The 26,527-nt window shown below is 38.7% G+C and overlaps 2 protein-coding genes across 14 annotated transcripts in view; one reads left to right on the top strand and one right to left on the bottom strand.

The window, feature by feature from the left end:
• Rg (A kinase anchor protein rugose) overlaps positions 1-26,527 on the top strand; it is a 299,154-nt gene that overhangs the window by 269,116 nt on the left and 3,511 nt on the right. For all 13 annotated transcript variants that reach the window (XM_070311919.1, XM_070311917.1, XM_070311920.1 and 10 more), the window contains 15 exons: positions 9,628-9,745; positions 11,763-11,865; positions 15,429-15,544; positions 21,127-21,239; positions 21,391-21,531; positions 22,648-22,767; positions 22,944-23,096; positions 23,226-23,298; positions 24,070-24,254; positions 24,914-25,091; positions 25,172-25,252; positions 25,347-25,517; positions 25,659-25,922; positions 26,083-26,279; positions 26,363-26,514. In XM_070311919.1, coding sequence (XP_070168020.1) covers positions 9,628-9,745; positions 11,763-11,865; positions 15,429-15,544; positions 21,127-21,239; positions 21,391-21,531; positions 22,648-22,767; positions 22,944-23,096; positions 23,226-23,298; positions 24,070-24,254; positions 24,914-25,091; positions 25,172-25,252; positions 25,347-25,517; positions 25,659-25,922; positions 26,083-26,279; positions 26,363-26,514 — 2,165 coding nt within the window. The remainder of the gene's footprint in view (positions 1-9,627; positions 9,746-11,762; positions 11,866-15,428; positions 15,545-21,126; positions 21,240-21,390; positions 21,532-22,647; positions 22,768-22,943; positions 23,097-23,225; positions 23,299-24,069; positions 24,255-24,913; positions 25,092-25,171; positions 25,253-25,346; positions 25,518-25,658; positions 25,923-26,082; positions 26,280-26,362; positions 26,515-26,527) is intronic.
• Positions 1,326-3,060, bottom strand: LOC138941997 (protein mab-21). The gene has a single exon (XM_070312018.1). It carries the CDS (start codon positions 2,671-2,673, stop codon positions 1,573-1,575), a length of 1,101 nt encoding a protein of 366 aa, XP_070168119.1. The 5' UTR covers positions 2,674-3,060; the 3' UTR covers positions 1,326-1,572.

Genomic DNA, 26,527 nt, shown 5'->3' with positions numbered 1-26,527 from the left:
ATTTTCCCGATTAATACAGTTATTAATACGATAAATATATATTAAATTTCTTAATTACAATTGGATATTATCTCAAAATAGGATAACATCGTTTGTTTTAGGAATAGATAGTTATTTAATTAATGGTGATAAATGCATTTATTAATTATTTACATTTCTCGTGTTTTAAATAATGATTCAAAATTATAAAAAATAAATATTATTTAAATAATATAAAAATATCTATACTACACATATGTATATATATATATATACATATAACAATGATATTCAAACTACCGTCGGAAGCTTGCTATTAATCGATTATAAATATTAGATTAATAAGAATAACATAATATGCTACATATAGATAAATAGATAATTACAATAATAATTAGTTAGAATAAATTACATATTTTCTATGGTTTTACAAGCAAGTTAAAATACTAAAATGTAATTAAAGATGATTTTATTAAAATATATATCGTTCAAAGTATAGAAAAATTCATTTATAGTTTCAAGTTTTATGCAGAACATAATGTAAAATTTTTAAAGAATATTGAAAATTGAAGATTGTGTATCTGAAGAAATTATCTTTTTATTTTATTGCGATTATAATTTTAATATTTATTGTGTTTGATGAATTGAGATGAAATAATTGTTATCACACTAAACATTTATACGAGATGTTCTATTTCGACAGAATTAATTGCACAATTTATATTGCAACGTGATGCATTATAATATCGATATATATCGATATATGCTATGTATTTAACATTTAACTATACTCGCGCGAGATAACTATCGTGAAGCTTATCTTACAGCAATATAAATTATTTAAAGTAAAAATTCATATATATTATTTTTTAGAGAAAACTTGCAACTTGCCGGAATCTAATTGTAAGACGGAGTCGTCGCGCTGTACGTACAATATTTTTCATGGCATGTTCTTGCCAAATGAATCATATCTTTCTTTTTTTGGATATTTACAATTCACATAAGTCTGCTTACCTATCTTATGAACACTAGTCTTTCTCACCAATCAATTATTAAACGATAAATTAATTTTGGTTTTTTTTTTTTTTTCTTTCTACAATTTGTTAAAGTATAAACTTAGTTTTATTTCTGCATTTAATCGGCAATATTTTTGAATATAAATAATAATATAATCAATTTTAAGAAAAGCGAAACATAATAAATACGGCTAAATATTTATTTAATTAATAATAACAGGATTATATTAGATTATTTGAACGTTTAAAGAAAAATTAAATACGCGATTATTTATCTAAAAATTATTATTGTTTGAATCATTATTAAATTTGAACCATAATTGTTATTAAAAGAAAACGAGTACTATTATGAGTACTAGTACTATTACAAATTTAAATGGCTTACATATTAATAATTATTTATAACAATGCACCATCTCTCTAAACCCTCGATGCAAGCATTTATATTAAATAATAACTAATTGTTCGTATCGAATAAACACCATAGGGTGGCAACAACGTTCCGTTATACGTGTCATCGAGCGATTTCTCGTTCTTCATTATCGCGCGTTTTCTGATGTTCTTGAGATGGAAAACGCTAAAGCTTTTCTAGCGCGCGGCTGTTTGTGAGCAACTCCCTAGTAAGTCTCCAAACTTGCTTCGCAGCATTCTCTAGACCGCTAGGCGATTTTCCCTTAAAAAGATCAAGATTCGGTAGGAAGTAATGCGGACATCGTCGACATTGCAGGCAGGAAATCAATTGCAGGAAGATGCCATTGATGCGATCGGCCAAACATCCCTCGTCCCACTCGGTCTCGAGGGGATGCTTCTCGCATTCGTGCAGCAGTAGTGTCTTCATGTGATAGCTGGTGACCGGATTTCCGGGCAGATCGAGATGTCGATCCCTCAGGGTTTTTAATATACTGAGACATTTTCGGCGACAGCCGCCCTGTAGCAATCTGGTTTCCGCTTCTGTGAAGGACAGCACCCAGGCATCACCTTCCATCGCCGATTGCTTGCCTTGTAGCGCGACGCTTTCCTTCGATAACAAGTCGAAGCCCTCCGTTTTGACCTCTGCCACTAAGTTCGGATGCGGCCAAGGGATGTGCGGTATCGGCCAGTGGGCGGCAGATCGCGGCCATACGCCGGAACATTTAAATGCCGGTGTGATTTGCACGACGTATCGCTCGCGTATACGTAGCTTCACCTCGGTAGTATCGGCAATCATCTTTACCGAATCTCTGTAGTTGCACTTGTCGCAGGCCTGCGCCACCAGGGTCTGAAATCGCGAGCGTATCTTCCTAGCCGACAGATAGCCGGACGCGGTGATGAACTCCACCCAGAGGGACATTGACCTCTTGCGTCCGTCGCTGAGTTTCAGCACGGCGCAGCCCGGCAGTGTACCGTCGTCAACGAAGTTGAAGACACCCATCTGATTCAAATAGAGGACCACCTCAAATTCACCCGGCGAGATTACCTCGAGGCCCTCGTAGCGGCCGTTGCACTCGGTCAGGGAAGAGATGAAGCGCGGCTCCTGCACCTCGACCTCCTTCAGTACATCCTGTACGACCTTACACACCTCTCGTATAGTCTTTTGCACCTGGCCCATGCGAGCCTGCACCCGCTCGGCGTAATACTTGTTCATTTGATACAGCATCTTCGATGGGCCACCCATGATATCTTGTGGAACTAACATCATGACGAGACTGTCCTCTTCCAACGATCCAGAGGATGTTCTTCCTTCCGGCTTGGACGAACGAATCTCATTCTCTCATACGCATATTCACTCCACGGATCAACATGCTATCGGTGTCGTTGGTTATTATCGTCAATTGTTTTTCCGTGCATGATTTTAGCGGCGCTAACGGCGCTACGTCGATCTCGTCTCGATTTTCGAGTCAGGGGTAATACGGGGGAGCGTACGAAACTCGCAGTCTTGAGAAAGGTCGCCGAAACGGGTTACGGATAAACGAATCGTGCGTGCCTAATCGTGCGGCAGGTGTTGTACGTGCAACGAGGTATCGGCTCGAGATATCCGGCGCGCGCGACGACAGAGAGAACGCCGGCTGACCACCGGCTGGTTCCACTTCTGTTGTAGCTGTGTTCCTAAAGTCCCGCCTCCAGAAAGACAGGGTCACATGGAGCGTGCGCGTTGGTACCACGCCTCCCTGTACCTTTCCTCCTCCACTGCTCCTTCTTCTGGTCTCTGCTATCGATAGACAGCGATAAACTAAGCTATGCGGGTCGTGGAACCGTATGATGTTCCGTCACTAGTAAGTGACGATTTGTAGTGTGTCGATTTTAGGGATATTTCAATTAAATTATTCTAATTTCGATACAAAATTGTTAATTTTTTTATTAATTAAAATGTAAAAATTATATGCATCATCCTATCATCCTAACATAAGTCATGCGTAAGACTTTATCATGATAGTGATGATGATGATGATGATGATGATGATGATGATGATGTTAATGTTAGAGTAACAGAAATATTATCTTATAAATCAAACTAGAGGATTAAAAATTTTTATAGATTTAAATTTTTTTATTAAATCAAAATATTGTTACATACATAAGGCGACAATACAAATTAATATTTTGCAAAATATGTTTGCAATTATTCAAATGGGTAGTTACCTGTTACTTTCATATGCCATGTATATTGGTTGACATTCTCCGCGAATGGGTGAGCCAGATTTCATGGTACGATAATTCCAGACATGACCAAGTGAATAGATACGATAATGGTCTGTTGAAAGGATCATTTGAATATTGAACATTGGCATTTGTATGTGTGTGTGTGAAAGATGGAAAGTGTCGACGAATGTTTCGCCCTTATTCGCGCACGCCAACATAAGTGTGCAGCTTCAATTTTGATGAGATGCACACCCATACACACACACACATCCGTAGAGGCAGGTGGGCGCGACGAAAAATAGCTTACAAACACGAGATACTAAAGAACCTCTCTTTTATATACTACGATCGTAAAAACTCACGCTATACAAATATATCCGAAGAATACCGATCGAACAGACGGATACGTCAGATATTCAGCGCGCGAGATTTCGCCGATTAGAACCTCCATATCTTCGGCAAATATCGTTTTGCACCCGCTCGATCTTTTCAATCCTTTACTATAAAAAAGAAAACAATCATTGTTGTCAACGTGAAAAATAAGCCGCGATATTTTGTTATCGCTTGTTAACTCCTCTTACTTTCATTATTTTGTACTATCTATTATCAAAAATGCAATCTTGTATTTTATGAAACACTAGGGAGAAATAGCGATAGTTTAATTGCATTTTATTTACTTTATTACATCGTTCATTATTGTCCGACCCGTTGTTTATGCTCCGATTGCTAAAGCTATACGAAGCGAAACGGCGAGTTATACCAGAGAGTCGCGCCACGTTCAATTCGTGCTCCTCGTTCGTGGATAATCGAATAAAGCTCGGGAATCCAATCTACTCCAAGTTGGAGTGGTAGATTGGTACCCGGTGGTCCCTACTTCGCTTTCGCTAATACGACTTGATTCATGAGCCAAGCACGTGTGTCGTACTCGCGCTCTCTGTCTCGCTCTCCGTGTTTCGCTCTCCCATCTTGCGTCGGTGAGTCGAGGGGTCAAACGTTCTGCTACATCAGCCCTCGCATTAAGGCAGAACCCGGGCTCCTTCCGCCCTAAATGTGCCTTTCATCATCCCATTTCGACTTGATTCGTTTATCATCTGAATTATTTCTACACCGATGTTCTCGCAGCCTTGCTGGGAGATGACGCTTTGCGAGATCATCTTTCGATCGGAAGCTACTGGATGATGCAACATTAACACGATGACTCGAATATAAATTTGCTAATATAAAAATAATAATTTTTAAATGTCAAACTTATCGAATTTGCAATCGGCGATAGCTCGGAATCATCATTGTGGTGGATAAAAGAGCAAACTCGGGCGATCGATGCATGCCAAAATATTTCGCTCGGTATTGTATACTTACAACAGGCGTGCGTAAGAACACTTTTCGTTTCCATTGCGTAGATTCTCGTGTTTCTATTGTGTAATATTTCTATCGGGGACTGTGACGTATCTTCTAGCAGTCTCTTTCTCTTGCTCTGGTCTATGCAGACGGCGCATCGAGTCGACCTTGTAAATCAGCTCGAATGAACATCCCCGCGTAATCCCGGATAATCCGGGACTCGCTTGTCGAGCTTCAGCAGCCGGTGGAAAAACGATGGATACCTTGGAGTACGTATTTCACGGTTTCTTTGTCAAATGGCATGGAAAAAGAGATCGTTCCAAATGTCGAGATTTTATCTCGAAAAAAATCGCCCCAATCATTACGTAAATCCATCACTGAGAGAAACGATCCGCGCGAATCATCTGATCGAATAACATTAGAATTCCATTTGAGAATAACATGTATTCTTTCATTAGAGATCAGGAAACAATTACATTCGATTACATAAATTGCGATAGAGTTATCGTAAATACTTGAAATAGTTGAAAACTGCATAACATTTAAACGCCGATTGTTTACAATGCAATTATTAATAACAACGATGACGACGTCGGTTGTAATCTCTTTAGCGTACACGGACTAGTAGTTTAGGCGAGCCGTTTGACGCGACAGCCGGCTTGCTCGTTCGCATCTGTTTTACCGGAAGTAAGTCGCATTATCTTCTGCTTTATGATACCTGGGAAAAAGCCGCGGGTACGGGTTAATTAAATGGGAAAACATCGTTCTTCGTTGTGTATCGAGCGTCATTAGCTCGGTCGGCTCATTGCTACCACGTTCTGTTCGTCTTTCGTGCTCGTTGGCGATTTCCTCGTTACGCACGTGAAATATGTACGCGTGCGATGTGCTTTTTATTTCCTTTTTTTTTTTTTTTTTTTGTTCTCGCTGCGGCAAATTTAATGAAACACAGGACGAGTCCTGACTCGTGCAGCCGTCCTTTGTGCATTACATGCCGCCGTGCGTTATCTCCCAGCGATGCTGCGGTAATAAAGGTATGAGAACGCGCACGTGTCACACATAACTCATCGTCGCTTGGGATCGCCACGAATGTCTCGAGCATTAGCCGCCACATCCACGGAAACAGATGCCGTCTGTTTCCCCAGCGTGATGATGTTACGATCAACGAGTATGATTTTGTGAAATTCAATGTTCATTTCCACTGTGGTCTACTCATAATATTGTATGAATTTGCATACAAATATCTTGCATCTCTAAAATATTGTGAAAAATTCAGATAAAAATGGATAAAAATTAATTCAATACGCCTTTAATGTGTGTATGTTACAAAGCAAAAGTACGATTTCTAGACTGTCTCATTCATCCTTTTATTTAAGCTATTTTTTTTTTAATAATTAGATTTATTATACTCTCCTTTAAATACAAATTATCAATCTATTTTACAGAAGGACAAAATAAAAATTATATATAAAAACTTGGCGAATAAATGAAATATATATAAACATGACTTTTTTTTTCCTCCACCGGTCATTCATGCGTCACACTTTACACTTTGCCGTTTGTATCGTGATTTCAAGAGAAGCAGCACTCGAAGCGCGGTGGGTTCTCGTAGGCGTCCAAGTGAGCCCGACGAGTGGAGCGCGGCGGGTCTATTATTGTCCGGCGCTTAATCTGTTTGTTGTATACCGCCGGCAGGCTGCTAAGTGGTATCCCATTCTATGGGATACCCCTACGGTGTACGTAGGAGCGGCAGCGGCGAAGGACCCCCTTGCGAACGCGACACATGTTGTTACATCGCGTCGCCCATTGTCGTCGATGATGCAACCCCGGTGCTCCGCTGTGTCCGGGACGGTTTCGGTTGGCGAGAGATGAGCAAGGAGACAGGGGGAGCTCTAATCGCGTATCACTTGACACTCCACGGCCAGGACCTCTCTTTAACCACGTGTGGTCTTTGCCACCCGGTCGCCGTTTCGCTTTGCGACGTGTAAACGTATTATTTTTACATTCTGTCGTATACGATGCGCATTTTGAGACGCGCGATTACACGAGATGAATATGATACGCGTATACATATAACGGATGTGCGCAGAAATATCTCGCATTTCTTCATATAAATATCTTTATCGAGCGACGCGGTGGCGTCGCGACGCCAAGTATATTTTTATATATAGAGAAAGAGAATTGTGTATTGTCAGAGTTTTATATTTCTTATATGCATATAATTATTATTTATCTGTCTGTCTTTATATTTCATATATTTCTATGCTTTATGACATATTAAAAATAACGCACGAATATGATGTATCTTATAAAATAATATATGTTTTATTAAAGAAGAAAGAAAGAAGGAAAGAGAGAGCCATTTAATGATTCTATGTAAAACACGCGTGAATATCAGTAGCAAAATTTGTTTCGTTAAAGGATTGTCCTCGTTGATTTAACGCAATCGCAGCAAGAAGGCGAAACAATAGGTTGTATGTTGCGTGCATGGGGGTCAAACGATGGATGAGCCTATCTAATCCTTGGCAAGATTTAATGCAGAGTACGTGATATATCTGTAAACTGCGGTAGCAGGTATCCAAATAATGGATTCTGAGCCGTGACGCGGCCGTTATCAATCTTGAACAGTGTTTGCGGAGAGCTTGCGCAGATCGCCCTAGGGGTTGGCTTTGTGCGTTCGCTCCCCGACTGGTCTCCGACCATGCGCGTTGCGTTCGTCGCGCACGACGTTTTCGGTAAAATCGCCGCGATGACTAGCGAAAATCGCGAAAAGTAAAAATAAAAATATGTCCCATATCTTTTACAATAACTGCATGCTCTTTAACAATAATTGCAGAAAGCGTTATATCTGCGTTGCGCCCTCAATTTTCGCCGACATTCGATACTTGTTACAAATCAGTCGTGACATTTCTAACCCCAGAGAGAGTTCAAGCCGCTTACAGACTTGTAATTTTGACATGTACGCGGCACATCATCATTAGTGTTTAATATGCGGCTGATGATTCAGAATATTTCGACATATCCCTTTTTTCTTTGTTAATGATGTTGAGTTATTTCTCACGCTCATCTCTCACATCATCATGCGAAGAATTTACTTTGATGACTTACCGCGAAGGTATTTTTGCATAAAAATATTAAAAAATAACTTTAATAAATTTAACTTAATATAAGGCATAGCAATATTAGATTCGGGAATCTTTCGAATACCATATAAAGTATCCCACTTTACTATAGCAATATCGTTCTTTATGACAGTTTGTTTATTAATTGAAAAAATTATATTTATTAAAAATATGAAACCGCTTATCGAACTGAGCGCTAAGTGTTTCGTTTTGTTAAGATAATGACTATCTTATTGAAAAATGTTAACATTTATTTTTACAAATTTTATATGTATAATATGTATATTATATATATTATAATGCGTCTCTGGTTGAAATCTCTTCTCGTAATTGTTATTTTGTTAAACGGATCGCGATTTAAATAGCAAAACGAGCACAATTATTTATTGATTTTCTATCTATTGAAACAATTATAGACGATCAGCCCTCAGGCTTGGCATTCTATGTCTGTCTAATTGTATCCCGACAAAGTATCATGATTTCTATTTGAATTGATATTGAATTGTTAATTATGCGTTCGGCTCAGTACGCTATTGCCGTTTTTTTTTTTCTTCTGTCATCAAAGTGTCGACGAAAATTGATATTAAGACATTTGCGAATTACCGATAACGACTTTGACAAGTCCAACAAGATATCGGATAAGGATCTTATTGGCATTGTTTGATCAGAGATTTTTTGTAATCAGCTGAAGGGATCATTTCGATGAATTATCTCGAGGATAATTTCATTCGCCGCGCGTAAGGACATCGCGGCCGACACAGTACGTCCTCATTAAGAGGCAAAAATTGAAGGCCTTGTTAGGGGTGGAAAATAGGGATCCTTTATTTCGCCCCTCTTCTTCCTCCTTTCTTTCCTTCATCGTGTTCGCCGATCTTTTTCCTTCCATCCTGTGTTCGTTCTCTCGCCAAATCTTGTTCTTTTTGTTCTCCATCTCCTCCCTCTTTTGCCAACGAGATGTTCACGACTCGTTCGAGAGCGCAAGTCCATGAGGTCCTGGGATCGATTCTCGCCTCAGCAGGGGAGGCTCCTCCTACCATGACGGCCATCTTGCAACCGGCAAGTCTCACTATATCACATCACACTTTACTGCATCGAAGTTGCATACTTATATCCAGCCATGCACTCGTATCCTCGCACCATCCCGTTTTGGTCCCCAATTGGGCATTTGTCTAGTGATGCCCATGCACGTTATTATATCTTTGTAGAAAATACTCGAAATACTAATTAAAAAAGGTATTATTGCGATAAATAATTAATTGCTAGATTATATAAATATTTTTTATTTTAGCATCTTTTAAAAATGATTGTAAATAATTCGATAAGATTTCTACACAGATCGTTTTCGTAAAATATGTAAGTTAACTGGTGCGTATGTAAAATGAATTTAATATTATAAATAAATGAAATTCTAAATTGTTACTTACGTAACATCACAGTCTTAATACTGTAGATAAATAGAAATAGGTATAATTATTTGTCTCTTCTTAAGCTCTGATCTGAAAGGATTGATAAAAGAGGCGCGTTTTAATTTTTTTTTTTTTTTTTTTTTGTTACAGGTATTGAAGTATTGCGATCATTTACATGGAAAATGGTACTTCTCCGAAGTACGTGCAATCTTCGCGCGACGTTACCTGCTGCAAAATATGGCCATCGAAATCTTTCTCGCCAGCAGAAGTAAGTAATTCCCCTCGTTTTGCTTGTCCTCAATCAGCGGGCCGCTTTCGAACGAGAGCGCATTCCGTTTCTTGTTCACTAACTCCGAGCCCTTCTGCCTTATTTCGCGCGACGAAGACACGGTTTAATCTGGCGAATAGCGACGGAATTCCGAGCTCGCCGCAAGGTGTGCGCGCACGCATTACTTTTTACATATAATAAATATCTTGCCCGCATTACGGTATGCCTTTTTCTAAGATCGGTTTATTATTCAATTCCCCATCCGCTGCCATTGCTATATTTTGTGCAGGATTGTATCGTAAAGAAAATTCAACATATAATGAAGGTGTTGATATTGTATATTTCGGCCCAATCATCATCTTTAATTTACATAAAATCGCTAAATTTATATATGTATATAATACTAATTTAATGATAAACATTTAAGATGATAAAATTTCTAACATGCGAACAAAGTCATTGAACTTGCATCGACGTATTAATTATGAATAACGACATTTTCGTTGATAAGTCTTTGTTCTTCCCCGAGGCAGATATATCGCCGTATCCTATAACATACGAACTATACGCGAGAGAATTATTTATACCTGCCTCTCGAGGACTCCACTATCCCGCTGATTATTTCTCTGGGGCGCAGATAAATTCCCAGGCGTTCCCCCGATTCTAATCTGATCTCTCGACTTTCGATTCGTCGCGCGGAGACGTTAGCGATGGAATGTCATCCCTCGCGAGGAGCCTTCGTCATTCGTTAAAAAAATCGGTTGAAATGTGCGTTCGTTAGTTCGATGTCGGAGGATACGTCGGATCGTGTCTCTTCTCGCGATAAATCGTCGTACAATAAAACCGAAAATTAGTTTTTTGTAACGCGGTCCCGACGTAACTTTTAATCGCCAGATCACCATGTGTTTGTACGCTATAATCACCCAAAAATACCAATTCATATATTTATAAAGAAATTTTCTTGTTTTCGAAAGTAGTTAATCCTGCAAGACAGTCCTTACCATTTACCACTTCTTGACATGCTATCTTACGTTATCGGACGTTCAGGATCTCATTTTCAATAAGAAGTTTTTATGATAAAATATATGATTGCGTTCAATGCTAGAGCATCTGCGCATATTGGCAATATGCGCGATACCAGCATGAATTTAAAGAACAGCTGAAAAGGATACATAATATACGATACTTTATATATAAACAAGCGTACGTAAGAAATATTTTAAAAATTTAATACTTATGGAAATGTCAATGAGTTGATTTAAGTTTTACTTGAAATGCTTATGCAATATTTATTAAAATTATAAATATAGACAAACAACTTTTATTTGTTTAAAAGAAAGAAAAATAACAATTTTTTATAAAATAAGAACATTTGATTATGTTTAATTTACTGCGTATATATATATATATATATATAAGAATTGAAAACGATTAATCTCTTTTATTTTTAATTAAAATTAAATGATACTTAAATTACTTTTGTATACAAATAATTAGGTAAATTACAAGAAAATATTTATGGTAACCGTCTTCTCGCACACTACCCTTGAAACTCTCGAGGGAACGTCGAACGCAAACGCATTCTAAACGATTGAGTCCTCTTCTCGCTTTCTAATATCATTTAGTAGATAGAAGCTAATCGAGCCTAAAAATTTATTACGTAGTTTATTATGTAGTTATTGTACAATAAATTATAAAATATTATACTTATCAATGCAGCAACTTATCATTCCAGCGTATCTTAATGTTATTAGCATAATTATGATTAAATAATGATAATTTTGTAGCATCCAAAAGATTAATGTTATATTGCTTTATATCTTTGTTATAATGTCTTCATTAAATTATAACTTTTATTATTTTTATACATAAATATGTCAAAATTAGAAATTGAAAAAAAAAATTGATTATAAAAACAAGAGGGAAGTCTTTCTCATTCATTCTCTAAGTGATTGACATAGGTGGGAAATCAGGCTTTCTTATAATTCGCGCCGTCGTCGCGCCTTTTTGTCCACAGCCTCAATCCTGTTTGCGTTCTCGGACCAGGCGACGGTGAAGAAGATGATCAAGGCGCTACCGCGAGTCGGCGTTGGCATTAAATACGGGATACCCCAGACTAGGTAAGCGATATAACTGCCTAGAGACGCGAGGAAGGAAGCGCTTCTGTCATTCCACGGGGATCCGAGAATCTCGGAGTCCTGTTCCCAAACATGTTCGTCACATTCCCTCGTTTCTTTGTTCTTTTCGGTAAAGCGATTCTACCCAGGGACGGATTCTCTCTCGAGAAGTGCTTCTTTCTACAAATACAATATATTTGTCGGTTCCGAAGATTAGGGCTATATTAGTATATAAATACAAATGTGAGGATAAATTAATCACAATCAGTGAATCGAGTGAGAAGAAAGGTAGAATAAAGAATATTAGTTTATTAGATAACGCTTTGGCGCGTTACTTTTGAATGTGATAATAAATATCGGTAATATCATCAAACTAAACGATAATTATATTTATGCGCAAAAGTTTTTTACAATTTTTTTACAATATTTTAATTACATATGCCGCATATTTGTGTATATACTTATATATTAGGTGTACAACTTTGCTTCCGCCGTTATTTTCCCGAAATTCGAGGCTTTATTGTAAAAAACTGATTATACATTTATGATTCGTTTTGAAATTGCTTGTTGAGTCACTCCCAATGATCGTGCCAATTCTTTTTGACTTTGACTCGAGTCTTCATTAAGTAATGCCTCCAATTCTGCATCTTCGAAAACCTTCTCTCTTCCACCGCTATGCCGGTCTTCGACGTGAAAATCACCGTTCATGAAGCGTTGAAACCACTCACGACACGTTCTTTCGCTAATAGCGGCTTCGCCATAAGTATTTGAGAGCATTCGATGAGCCTCAGCCGCAGATTTCTTCATATATTGAAGCAGAAAATTAAAACCTCCCGAAAATGACGAGAATTTGGCTCGTAAACTGACATTTTCAATCGAGAATAACTTTATGATGCGGACACAAATCGACTAATGTTTCTATAGGGTTATGTTGACAGATGCCCAAGTTTATCGCATGACGTCTATGATCTATTTATTTCGACCATTACCTACCGCTAAAGCCATCTATAGGAAAACGGCGGAAGCAACGTTGTACACCTAATGGTACATATCCCTACTCGTAAAGATACTTTTTGTTTAGCATAATGTTTTTTTTTACACACGCGATAGACGGAATAATGTATTATTTATTAGCAGATATATATATATATATATATATATATATTATATTTATTATTTTGCTAGACATCGCTACATGCAGGTATCACTAATGATAAACTAAATATACATCGAGAAATTAAACTATTTGTATACAGCAACAGCGAAGTTTATATATTTATGTCTTTTGCAACTTTAAATATTATATATTTTCATATATTTATTTTATATCTTATATCTATTTTTGTACTATTCTCTCATAAAACATCAAATACTTATTACATCTAAAAAAAACGGAAGTATAACAAGCAGGTATAATGAAAGACAGCAAGAGTATAAAATTCGTCCCTGTAAAAGGTTGTTCTCGTATCATGAACATCCGAAAAGAGAGAAAGATCCTTGCAGGATACCAAGCTTCGGTCGGCAAGAGTTGGCGGCGACAACAGAGGTTCGCGTATCCTTGCTTTCGACTCATCCATTAGAGTTCTCCTATACACGAGATAGTCAGCGAGGATACATCGGCCATAAATATACGACGACCAACTCCGACGTTTCTGATTCTTGAAGAGAGAATTCTTGGCTAAGAAAAAAACAATAGCGTCGGTATATAAAACGCAAATCCGCGCGTCGTAACACAGCAAAAATTGCACTGCATGGAAATAAATTTACAGATAACAAAAGCCTCCTAATTGACGTTTAATTAACGCGCAGTATTATTTGACATCTTGAAGAAACATTACAACTTATCGTTTAGTTAATTTAAAAATTGCAATCTGGTAGAAGCTTAAAGTATGCATAAAATTTTATCACAATCTTAATTATTGAGAGAAATATGTGTTTTTAATATTAAAAACTGAAATGTCAAGCAAATTTTGGAAATTAAGTCGTTGAGTCGTAAAAAACATTTTTTTATTAAAATTTCATGAGACGAGTATATAAAATTTATGAAGAATAACAGCTTTTCGTTTCCATATATTAGAGTAAGTCGATAAGAATTGCTTATCATTATATTGCATATAATGATATATTTAAATACGACATAAATTAGTTGTAATGTTATAGCTTTGACAGAATCGTCGAACTTCATATCGAAAAGTGTGTCTGCTGACGAGCAATCGTAAAGAGTTATATTTAATTTAAGCTACTTCGTCTCGAAGTCATGAATTAATATACAGTATTAATTGGTAGAAAATTCTACTACGATTATTATTTTTTTACAAAAGGATCGGAATTTTTACGCAACGACAGAAATATCAAGGATATAATTTTGATATAAAACATGGTATTGTATTTATATATCTTTATTTATTAACATCGTCATAAATCGATAGTAATTAGGCATTTCCTTTAGCGTATCAGTTACATGTTCATTTACATCTACTGTCCTTGCTGCGAACATTAATCAACTCCATAGGCAACGCGAATAGGATGTAGAATCTTGTAACCGAGCCTCATCCAGGCGCGACAACTCGTTGTCTTAGGTTTATTATATACTTTTACATACATTTATTCCAATTACACTCGTTTATTCTATAGAAAAATTTCAACAAAACAGAGGGCAAGAGGGAAAGAGATTACATCTCGACAGTTATGCTCCGAGAATTATAGTCCGTATTTTGCCGATCGCCAATCGCAATGGAAGTTTTCACGCTCGCATGAAATTTACGCGAGATGCGTTTCAAGGGTTGAATTTATGCGTCCGGTCGTCATCGTACGCGCTCTTTTAACGTATCTCAAGGATGGATCGTTAAAGTCTCCGTATAAATTCTAAATCAACGATCTCCGAACGTTCATAAAGTCGCGCGATGAGCTTTATGGCGTAAACGCAAAGTGCGGCGAACGCTTTCAAACGTAATTGCTCTTATGAATTGAGACCGACTGCCGTCTTAATTGCGTTTCAAAGCCGATGCGCTGCTCGGCAATTGATTCGGCAATTAAAAGGTACCGAGGCCTTACGCAACGCGTCCTCTCGGTCACTGTGGTCTGCAATCTGGCATGCAATTATGCCAGTTTCGCGCTAAACTACAAGTCCTCCAGTTATTTCGATTACGGATACTTCATTGCTGGCACGTGCAGCATCGGTGCATTTAATTACATGCATATGGATGCTCTCATTTCCCGCCTATGTAATCTTTTATGCTTTCGGTTTAACGAGCAGACGTTGTAATTACAATGATGAAAATAGATCGAGGAGTGAAGAGATAAATCAAAATTTTATATTAATTATAAAATTGTTAAAATGACGTTAACGATGAAAGAAGGTTGCTATATTTATCACGATAACAGATTTAAGAAAAAATGATGGAGCAAATGTCTATTTGTTTATTATTTCTATTAAAATTGAATATTTCTTAGGCAATATAAATATATTAAAAGATTATTATACTTATGTTACTTTACATTAATTCTTCTAGATTTGGATATTATACGGATACTATAATTTATATAAAATTTAATTTATTTTACAGACGAGCGTCGTTGATGTCACCGCGACAATTGATGAGGAGCTCTAATATGACACAAAAGTGGCAGCGTCGAGAGATATCGAATTTTGAATATCTAATGTTCCTGAATACGATTGCCGGTAAGTACAATATCGTTTCATAAATATGAATCTCGATTGAGAAAAATAATCGATCGGTAGTCAATGATTATCTTCGGGTTATAGCGATAGGAGAAATTTCGAGTGAAAATAGCGAAGATGTCGGGTTTTTTTATGGTTACACACGGACGGATGGAGACTGTCGCGCCGCATTAGGGACGTTCTCAATCAGTCCTGTGTTCCGTTAGCTACCCCATGCGAGTAATCCCAACCTCGGTGGGCCTCGGTAATCCTCTCCCAAGGGACCCACCACCGCCTCCCTGCCTGCCCTGCTTTCCTGAGGGCGAAATGGTGGCGCGTCTTTGTTTCTCTTCGGGTTTAATATCCGCTCCCTCGCGCGCTCATCGAACCAAATCACGAAATTCGAGACGCCGCCGGTCTCGTGCACTTTTTAATGGGACAACTTGGTCGCCCCTTCACAGATCACGGACCGGGACCCAGCCAAGCGCATCGCCATGGTATTCCAATCACCTTGTTGGCATTTTTTTTTTTTTTTTTTCCCTCGAAGCGCGTTCCTTTCCCCGAACGCAACACTTATCGAGGATTTAATGATATTTACGCGCAATATAAGTTTACTCACATTATGTTTTTATTATCTCGTATTTGTGCATGATGGGATAATTTATCTTTAGTTTCACGGAAAAGAAGGTTCGATGCGGGCATCATTTGTCTTTTATATTACACACGGCAAGCTTAGAAGAAACAAACGTATTCTCATCAAACGATTCTCCTCACATTCGCCGCGAGGTTCATCGACTCCCGGGAGTGATGGATCCCTCACTGCCCTCCTCTCCCCAGGCAAAGTTTCTTCGATAACAATCATCGGCGTGCACACACGATGGTGTTCCGGGCGGCGCGCCGATCATCGCCAATCGCAGGGATATCAACCGGCTATCGACCGCGAATCTTGTAAACAAAAGTCCGAAGGTTTTGGACGCTCTCTCGCTGGTTGTAAGTTATCCCGCCCGCGTGTGGGATTTATGCGTGCCCACGCACGCACACGGTGCTTAATGACGGCGATGAACACGGATGCGTAATCATTCGCATTTCGGCGCAGCGCGCCGCGATGCCCGGGGGTTGCCGGGCCGCGTATTTACGACGGTTATATATTAATTGCCTGAATAAATAGCCGTGGGTAGCGATGCCTGCCCGTAACGTCGAGAATGGCCGATCTGCCGCCGCATCGGCGGCGAAGGTAAGGGAATCGAATGCGAAGGGAGTCGAACCGGTTCGACGCACCGCATCCCGATCGCGAGGTTTATTTGCTTGCGCCCGCGTATCGGTTTATTAAAAATTAATGACAGCGAATCCGATGTAGATACGATAGCTCGCACCGGCGGGCTGCGCACGTGTATGGGATGGACCGCGAAGAGCGATCGTCGAAGACGGTGGCGAACGATATTTCTGTGAGAGATCGCCGTTGCTTGAAACTCGAGCGAGATATGTTATCGGTGAAAGAATGACAAACGGTTTTTGCATTAAAAATAAGAAAATGTTTAAGCTAAAAGCTCATGCTTGGAGAATATTTTTATAAGAATGATTCGCGAGAGTACCACTATATTCGCATTTCGATTTTAATTTTTTTCCATATATATATATATATATTATTTTTCCAGGTGCATTTTGCAGATGCAACGATATTTTTAATCGTTTTGTATTTATTTTATAATCGCATCTCTCTCTCTCGTCGATCAACTTTTGAATTTAATAAAAAAATATATATTTTTTCAAATAATTATTAAATAGATAAGTATAAAAAGTTCAAATATAACGCAGGACATTAGTTGATTGATATTAGTATGCATGGTATTAATATACAATAAAGGATATATTGACGTACTAGTATCTTTCTGCGTATAACCGTCGTATTTATTTCCCAAAATGTACGCGGCTCTTTTTATATATGCCGAATCAGAGGATCTTTCGTCCCAGGTAGATGCCAACAGGTCGTCGCCTTCGTTTTCGATCGTATCTAGGCTGGTTCTGGTTTGCGGTGAATTATTATTACCAAGGATGCAGTGACAGCGCGATAAAACGACCAACCTACCAAACCATTAGTACACACATATTTATAATTACGATGCACAAAAGCAGTTTACTCCAATCGAAGTAAACTCTACGGTCTAATTTTACGATTTTCTCGTGACTATTCTCGTTAAGTTACACGTTGTTCGTTACGCTAAGTAAAGAAAGAAAATGAAGATAAATTCGAAAAATCGTTAAGAATTATTGGGTGATTGCATAAGTTCTCTCTCTCTCTCTCTCTCTCTCGTGCCCGATTTAAATATAACTTCAATAGATTATATTTTAGGGATAACACTTTTATTAATCAATTCTTTTCTACAATGGTTTTCCAACAATCTATAAGCTTGTCGATTCCATTTTTGAAGAAAGAACTTGGTTTTTCTTGAAAAAAGTTTGTCAGGTGGTTTTCGACAGTCAATTCCTCGGAATTGAGATTCTTGTCATTTAAACTATTCTGCAAAGACCGGAACAGATAAAAATCTGAAGGCGCAATATCTGGAGAATATGGCGGGTGCTGCAGAATTTCCCATTGCGACTCCTGCAGTTTTCCTGCAGTTTATTCCTTTCAGTCAGGAGATGCGGCAGCCACGTATCAAGCTTGGAAATGTATCCAAGCTTCTTTAAATGACGAAAAGCGGTTGAATTATCAATGTTCAGCCTCTCAGCAATATCCTCAGTTGTAATCCTTGAGTTTCTTTTCACTAAGGTATGCACAATGTCATCATCGATGCCAGAAGGCCGTCCAGAGCGGGGTTGATCCTCCATGTTGAAATCACCATTTCGAAATCTGCCAAACCACTTTTTGACTGTTCGGAGAGCAGGAGCGCCGTCCAAATAAACGCTTTGAATATTTTTTTTCTGCAATCCCAACACTCACGCCTTTCCGAAATTTATATAGCATTACATGCCGCAAATGCACCTTTCGTTCTCCATTTTTAATGATTTCTCTTATACACAAATGGACTTATCTGAACAATGTCTGACGCTAAATTGACACAAGACAACGCCATCTATTCGGTATAAGCGACAATTATCAGAACTCCGCCATGCAGCAACTTAATGCCATCTATGAAAATCGGGCACGAACTTATGCAATCATCCAATATTTCATTTATTGATAATTACAAGGATTATATGCCACGTGCGAATAATGTGTATCTCGTTTAACGTATAAAATCTTCCCGAATCGTTCGTATTTTTTTTCGGATCGGGGAGATGATGGAAGGGAAAGCGAGGGTAAGATCCGAGGTTTCTAGAACGAGCGAAGCGAGCGGAGGAGGTGTGTATGTGTCGCGAACATCCCGCTGTCGAGGCGCGTTCCACTAGCGCTCACTCATGCCGACGCTACCATTAATAATCACTTTGATGCACAACGCGGTCTCGCTATTATATTTACGCTCGACCGTCGCTCGCGCGGCCCCCACGATTTACAGGCGTATTGTAGAGACGACGGGACTTATGCAGCGGCCGGCGCGGTACGACTTTGCCGTTGCATCGTCTTTTTTTCGTCACAGGAATTAAGTATCCGACGAGTATTCGTTCTTGGAGACGGCGTTTTCAAGCCTAGCAGTTCCCGTCAGTTCGCGAATGTCGTAGCTCGGTGACAAATGTCTATGGTATGCAGAGTGTGTCGATACCTCGAAATATGTATTTAGTAAAAAAATCGGCGTACATTAATAAATATATTGACAGCTTTAAAAAGAAGTAAATAAATAAATAAATAAATAAAACTGCATATTAGTGCCTGAAGTTTCTATCTTGTATCGTATCTCTATTTTCCTCATTACATTTGTTAAACAATATATTGTATGTATCACTTTTCTCTCGAGCGATTATCGCGAATATGAACATTTCGCCGAATAGAATCTTTCTTTTTTTTTTTCCTTCCACAAAAGAAGTAACGAAGGAGCGAGGGAGGACGGTAACACACGTGTATCCGTCACGAGGGCGCCGAGTGACAAACTCGCTGACGTGCTTTAATTAGCGACAGGGAAAGAGATTAGAACTCAGCCTTGGGACTGGCGTTGCCGTCACTAATGCACCTCGGGATGGGATTCCGTGGTGCTCGGGAGGGAAACCGAGCACGAGTGAGACTTCTGGGAGTGACAATTTCAGGAGCGATTAGCCGTCACGCTCTGAGTTATGCGCTTACTAAACGGCGCGGCGCACCCCATTGAGCCGCACGGCGCGTTTTTCTTAAAAATAGAATTACGATCACGTGGCCGCTTTCATCGCCCTTAGTTAACGGCGGGGGTTGCGCGGAATGAAGAGTGACCGTGGTTCAGACGCAGGGTCGAGTCGAAGAAAAAAGTAGGCCGGCGATTATCAGCATTAAAAGCCGAACGCGCAATCTTCTCGTCTATTCTTGGCAATATGAGAAATTTAATTTAAGCACTCTCTTGCTACCCCATCTTACGACTTTCTGATTTTTTGCCTAGGCCGCTGACAAGCGATGATTTAAATCGTATTAGAAGAAAAAGCATATATATATTACTCTAGCTTCTTTGAAGTGTTGAAAAAATCTTGCATTTTTCTGCATCAATGTTTATTGACAATGCGAAATAAATTGCAGTTGAAGAAATAATTGGGTGATTGCATAAGTTCTCTCTCTCGTGCCCGATTTAAATATAAACTTCAATAGATTATATTTTAGAGATAACACTTTTATTAATCAATTATATAGTCTCCATTCTTTTCTACAATGCTTTTCCAACGATCTATAAGCTTGTCGATTCCATTTTTGAAGAAAGAACTTGGTTTTTCTTGAAAAAAGTTTGTAAGGTGGTTTTCGACAGCTTCCTCGGAATTGAGATTCTTGCCATTTAAACTATTCTGCAAAGACCGGAACAGATAAAAATCTGAAGGCGCAATATCTGGAAAATATGGCGGGTGCTGCAGAATTTCCCATTGCGACTCCCGCAGTTTTCCTGCAGCTTATTCCTTTCAGTCAGGAGATGCGGCACCCACGTATCAAACTTGGAAATGTATCCAAGCTTTTTTAAATGACGAAAAGCGGTCAAATTATCGATGTTCACCCTCTCAGCAATATCCTCAGTTGTAATCCTTGGGTTTCTTTCCACCAAGGCATGCACAATGTCATCATCACGGCCAGAAGGCCGTCCAGAGCGGGGTTGATCCTCCATGTTGAAATCACCATTTCGAAATCTGCCAAACCACTTTTTGACTGTTCGGAGAGCAGGAGCGCGGTCCAAATAAACGCTTTGAATATTTTTTTGTGCAATCCCAACACTCACGCCTTTCCGAAATTCATATAGCATTACATGCCGATAAATGCACCTTTCGTTCTCCATTTTTAATGATTTCTCTTATACACAAATGGATTTATCTGAACAATGTCTGACGCTAAATTGACATAAGACAACGTCATCTATTCGGTGTAAGCGACAATTACCACACGAAAACAATAGAACTCCGCCATGCAGTAACTTAATGCCATCTATGAAAATCGGGCACGAACTTATTCAATCATCCAATATTTTGCTTTTAATTTTAAGCCAAATACTCTTGTATCTTTTCAGGTCGCACTTACAATGACTTGAATCAGTATCCTGTATTTCCTTGGGTGTTAACGAACTACGAAACAAAGGAACTTGATCTCAGCTTACCGAGCAATTACCGAGATTTATCAAAGGTATAACTCTTCGCAAATTTACATATGACAACCTGAAAAAAAAATATTCTATCAATTTTATTCTTCTCGTACACGTGATGCAAGTACGATATTATGAATGCCTAAAATATTGCGGCAAGATTTGATGCGAGAACATTTATGTTTTTTACAGCCAATTGGTGCATTGAATCCAAACAGGAGAGCTTATTTCGAGGAGCGTTTTCAAGGCTGGGAACATGACACTATACCACCTTTCCATTATGGCACGCATTACTCTACAGCGGCCTTTGTTTTAAATTGGATGATACGCGTGGTAAGTATTATATTTGATGAAAGAGAGTTATATATGGTTCGACGAGAAACTTGGCTTTGTTTCGTTCATTTATATATCTATGCATATTTTTAAAATTATCATTCAAATATTTAAACGATAATAATATAAATTTATTACATCTTAAAATAATGCTCATTAAATGAAAATACTTTCCGATTAACACTTTTATGTTAGTTTTTTTTTTTTTTGTAAATGCTAAATTAAAGTTTAATTTAACGATATAAAACTGGATCTTTATTTATGTAATGGGCGTATAATTATCACTTTCAATCGCTGATTTTTGATTTTTCCACTTACGAAGCGTGTCCAGTCTGCACTATAAATTTAAGCGACACTTTTAATACTGCGCGCACACACTAATTTGGGGTCGTCGAAACGCCCTCGTGCCAACGACGCCCGCCTTCTCGTTAAATATACACATTTGTTTTCTCCTGCATTTCCTCGTTCACTTAAAGTTCAGGACATAAGTGAAAAACGTCTTCATCTTTGTCCTTTCTAAAATAGTTTACGTTTGTACAACAATGTTATTTCGCCGTACATAAATTATCAATTGTCATTTCCAATTATAATTTTATACACCGTCAATTTATCAATCGTTAGCAATAATTCCTATAATCATATTGCAGTTGGATTTATATTTGATCGGTTTTATACATATACAAATAACGAGTTATTTATCTATAACTCTTGTCTTTGTCACTCTGTCATTTGTACGTCGAGCAGATACGTTAACTGTCTTGTTACAGCAGTATATCTCGGGATCTTACACCATAAAGGAATAGTTTTAGGTTTGGTATGTAATATAAAGTGCATCGATTATGTGTGTGGCCTCTCACTAGCGTTTATTCGCCCTGTCAACGGAAACGGATGACTGACCGGGAACGAGAAAGGCTCTGCAAAAGCCTGTGCGCACAAAAGGCCTACAAAAGTATCTCTAAGTGGCGGTTTAGAACCACCTTTTCTACGCCCCTATCGCACTTTATGCTTCTACGTTTATCGTTATTGACATTCTGCGGGATTTGTATGCTCGATACACGTTGCGGGAGGCTAAAATGTTCTTGGCCTGTTTGTAAATAAATTATTCTTTACACGCAGGAACCGATGACAACTATGTTCTTAGCGTTACAAGGCGGCAAATTCGATCATCCTAATAGGCTTTTTTCGTCTATCGCACTCTCGTGGAAGAACTGCCAGCGTGATACGTCCGACGTCAAGGTTCGTTGCATTTAATTAAGATACTCGTAGAATTTACATTTAGCTACGCCTCGGTGCGTTTAGTCACGTCTCCATTCTTATCCTTATTGCATAAATTTTCAATCCTACGCATCGCTATATCGGAGATATACCGGAGATTTATCGACGGAGTTATAAATTCGTCTTCTCATTAACAGGAGTTAATTCCGGAATTCTTCTTTCTGCCGGAAATGCTGGTGAATAGCAATCGCTATCGTTTGGGCAGACAGGAGGATGGTAGCGCGGTCGGCGATGTTGAATTACCACCTTGGGCTTCGTCTCCCGAAGAATTTATACGTATAAATCGAATGGTATGGAATTCTTTTTTTAAAATCTACGTTAAGATTAAATTAATGTTACGAATCGAATTAAAAATAATACGTAAATATATATATTTTTTTTTTTACAACACGTCTCACATTAAACCGCATTTTCTTCAGGCACTCGAGTCCGAATTTGTATCTTGTCAATTACATCAATGGATCGATCTGATATTTGGTTATAAGCAGAAAGGTAAGATAAATTTTAAAATTGATCATGCATGTGATAATTTACAAAATTTTCTACAATTATTAAAAATGACGATAGCTTTTTCTATAAGTATAGGCAAGTCCATTGAATTTAACATTTACGAATATCGAAATAAAAGAAGAATTTCTGTCGTTTTATATAAAATGATGGAATTTTTTTTATTGAGATATATATATTCACATCAATCGCGAAATCGTTTTTAATGTCAAGTTCGGACAAATAACTCACGAATCGAGTCAATGGCATTCGCACAATGGCAGGCGCCGTTCGCGAATACCCTAGGATTGCGCCTTGGGTGTTGAGACAGAGGCAGTCGAGTCAAATTAAATTTCCACCGATGGTAATTGCGGATGGCGCCTCTATATCCGGCGCTTCCTCGAAGACGCTGTCCCGGGATCGGATGGGCGCGGGGATGAGGGAAGATGCCTAGTACTGGGCGCGTATGGAAGGAATTAGTTTTTAGTTAGCTTCCTCTTTCTCGGGCCCTGTCCCGACCAATTAGGCACGTGTGCCGAGCGCGACAATGCGTCCCACCCATAATATGCAACACGTTTACGCGAACAGCCGGTAAGCAGCACGAAAGTAGAGTCAGCCGGAAATACCGGCCGCAAGCAATCGCCGGGAGACTCTCGGAACCGCTCTCGAGGAATGCATCATGTCGCGCGGTGCGACGAAGAAATAAATTATAAAATCGCAAGAGAAGACGATGCGTTAAAATGTTGGTGTAACATTTCGATTATTCTGTTCTCGCAGGTCCGGAAGCCGTGCGTGCGACCAACGTTTTCTATTATTTAACGTACGAAGGTAATGCGGAATTGGACACGATCAGCGATGTCACGATAAGGGAAGCTATAGAAAATCAAATTAAGAATTTCGGACAAACGCCGTCGCAGCTCTTGATGGAACCACATCCTCCGAGGAGTTCGGCGATGCATTTGGTAAAAGATTACTTATACATAATATATTATACATGTATATTAAATCTATCATACATATATACGAAAACATTGACGTGATCTTAAAAAATGAAAAATAATATTAGGTGTACAAATAAGTTTCCGCCGTTTTTTATCAAAAATTGGGCATTTATTGTGAAAGAACGGAACTTAATGTTTTGAGTCACTCTCAATGTAAGTGCAAGTTCTTCTTGCGTTTGGCACGAATCTTGATCCAATAATGCTTCCAATTCCGCGTCTTCGTACACTTTCGGCCTTCCGCTACGTTCTTTGTCTTCGATGTCAAATTCACCGTTCTTAAACTTTTGAAACCACTCACGACAACTTCTCTCACTTAAGGCAGCCTCATCATATGCTTCTACAAGCAATCGATACACCTCAGCTGCAGATTTCTTCAAATTGAAGAAGTAAATCAAAAGTTGCCGCAAATGACGCTTATTCGGCTCAAAACTTGACATTTTCGCACACAAAAGAATATATTATACTGAAAAAAAAATCACTAATATTTTAAGGTTATGTTATTGACTGATGTCCAATCTTACGATAAGGACGTTTTACATCTGACAATTTTAATCATAACTTACTGGTGGCGCCAACTTTTGTCAAACGGCGCAAACTTATTTGTACACCTAATATTTTAGTCACCAATGATGTTCTCGAGTATTCCGGACGACGTATGCATGACCATCAAGTTCCCGTCAAATTCGCCGATCTGTCACATCTCGGCTAACACTTATCCCCAATTGCCACTGCCATCGGTTGTGACGGTAACCACCGGACAACAGTTTGCTGTTAATCGATGGAATACCAATTATGCAGGTAAAGTAATTTTACACATGTTTCAGCACTTGAGTCGATCCTGATCGTCTCCTGCTTACAATAATTTTAATTTTTCGTAGCCTCTGTACAATCTCCGAGCTATGCAGACACACCTCAGGCCCAGGCTGCCAACCAGCCTTTATCTATGGATCCTGTTCTCTGTAAATAATATATATATATATATATATATATATAAATAAAATAATATTCTGTGTGTATATATGAGACTGGCAATGCTATTTTAAATATTTCCAGCTCAAGCGGCAAACAGCTCAAATCCAATGTTACAACGTCGACATTTAGGCGATAACTTTAGCCAGAAACTCAAAATACGCAGCAATTGTTTCGTCACCACTGTGGACAGTCGATTTTTGGTGGCCTGTGGATTTTGGGATAACAGTTTCCGCGTCTTTTCGACTGAGACAGGTGAATCTCATGATTGATTAATCGCGCTAAGCACGCGATAAACGAATAATAAATACAATAAATAGGCAATTGTTAATAAATAAATAGAGTTATCGCTTGCATATGGCAAAGCTTTAGACAGTAGAAAATTGTATTTTGTAGCGAAAATCGTCCAGATAGTCTTTGGTCATTACGGCGTCGTCACTTGCTTATCGCGCAGCGAGTGCAACATCACTTCTGACTGCTATATCGCGTCCGGAAGCGCGGACTGTACCGTTCTTCTTTGGCATTGGAATGCCAGAACTCAGACCATCGTCGGCGAGGGTGAAGCACCGGCGCCACGCGCCACTCTCACAGGTCACGAACAGCCTGTGACAGCCGTCGTCATATCTGCCGAATTGGGATTAGTTGTCTCGGGATCGCATTGTACGTATATAAAAAAAAAAAAAAAAAAAGGTAAAAGTAGAAGAATTCTAACAAAAGTAAAAAAAAGTATATCTTTTTAGAAAAATTCTCTCTTTCTGTAATCGTTAATTTACGTGCGAATTGTTTAACGCGTATATGATTTTGATATTTGCTGTTATAGACGGTCCAGTACTTGTTCACACTACTTTCGGCGATCTCCTGAGATCGCTCGAAGCACCGAATGGATTTTCGTCGCCCGAAAACATTGCTATGTCACGCGAGGGCGTCATTGTAGTAAATTATGAACGCGGGCACATAGCTGCGTTTACTATAAACGGAAAGCGTCTTCGTCACGAGTCTCACAACGATAATTTACAAGTAACTTTTGAGATTGTCGATTTTTGTAATAATTTATGACATGGTTGCATATTATAATTTTCATTTTTGTTTTTTATTTTTAGTGTCTACTGCTGAGCAGGGACGGTGAATATTTGATGACAGGAGGCGACAAGGGTATCGTAGAAGTTTGGCGAACTTTTAATCTTGCTCTACTTTATGCTTTTCCTGCATGCGAAAGCAGTGTGCGTTCTCTCGCGCTCGCTCATGATCAAAAGTGAGTATAATTC

This window comes from Polyergus mexicanus, unplaced genomic scaffold (assembly GCF_030449975.1).
Source record: "Polyergus mexicanus isolate NDT 795.1 unplaced genomic scaffold, iyPolMexi1.0 SCAF_21, whole genome shotgun sequence".
Taxonomy (NCBI): domain Eukaryota; kingdom Metazoa; phylum Arthropoda; class Insecta; order Hymenoptera; family Formicidae; genus Polyergus; species Polyergus mexicanus.
Note: the sequence above shows the minus strand (reverse complement) of the source record. Positions and strands in the feature narration are given on the sequence as shown.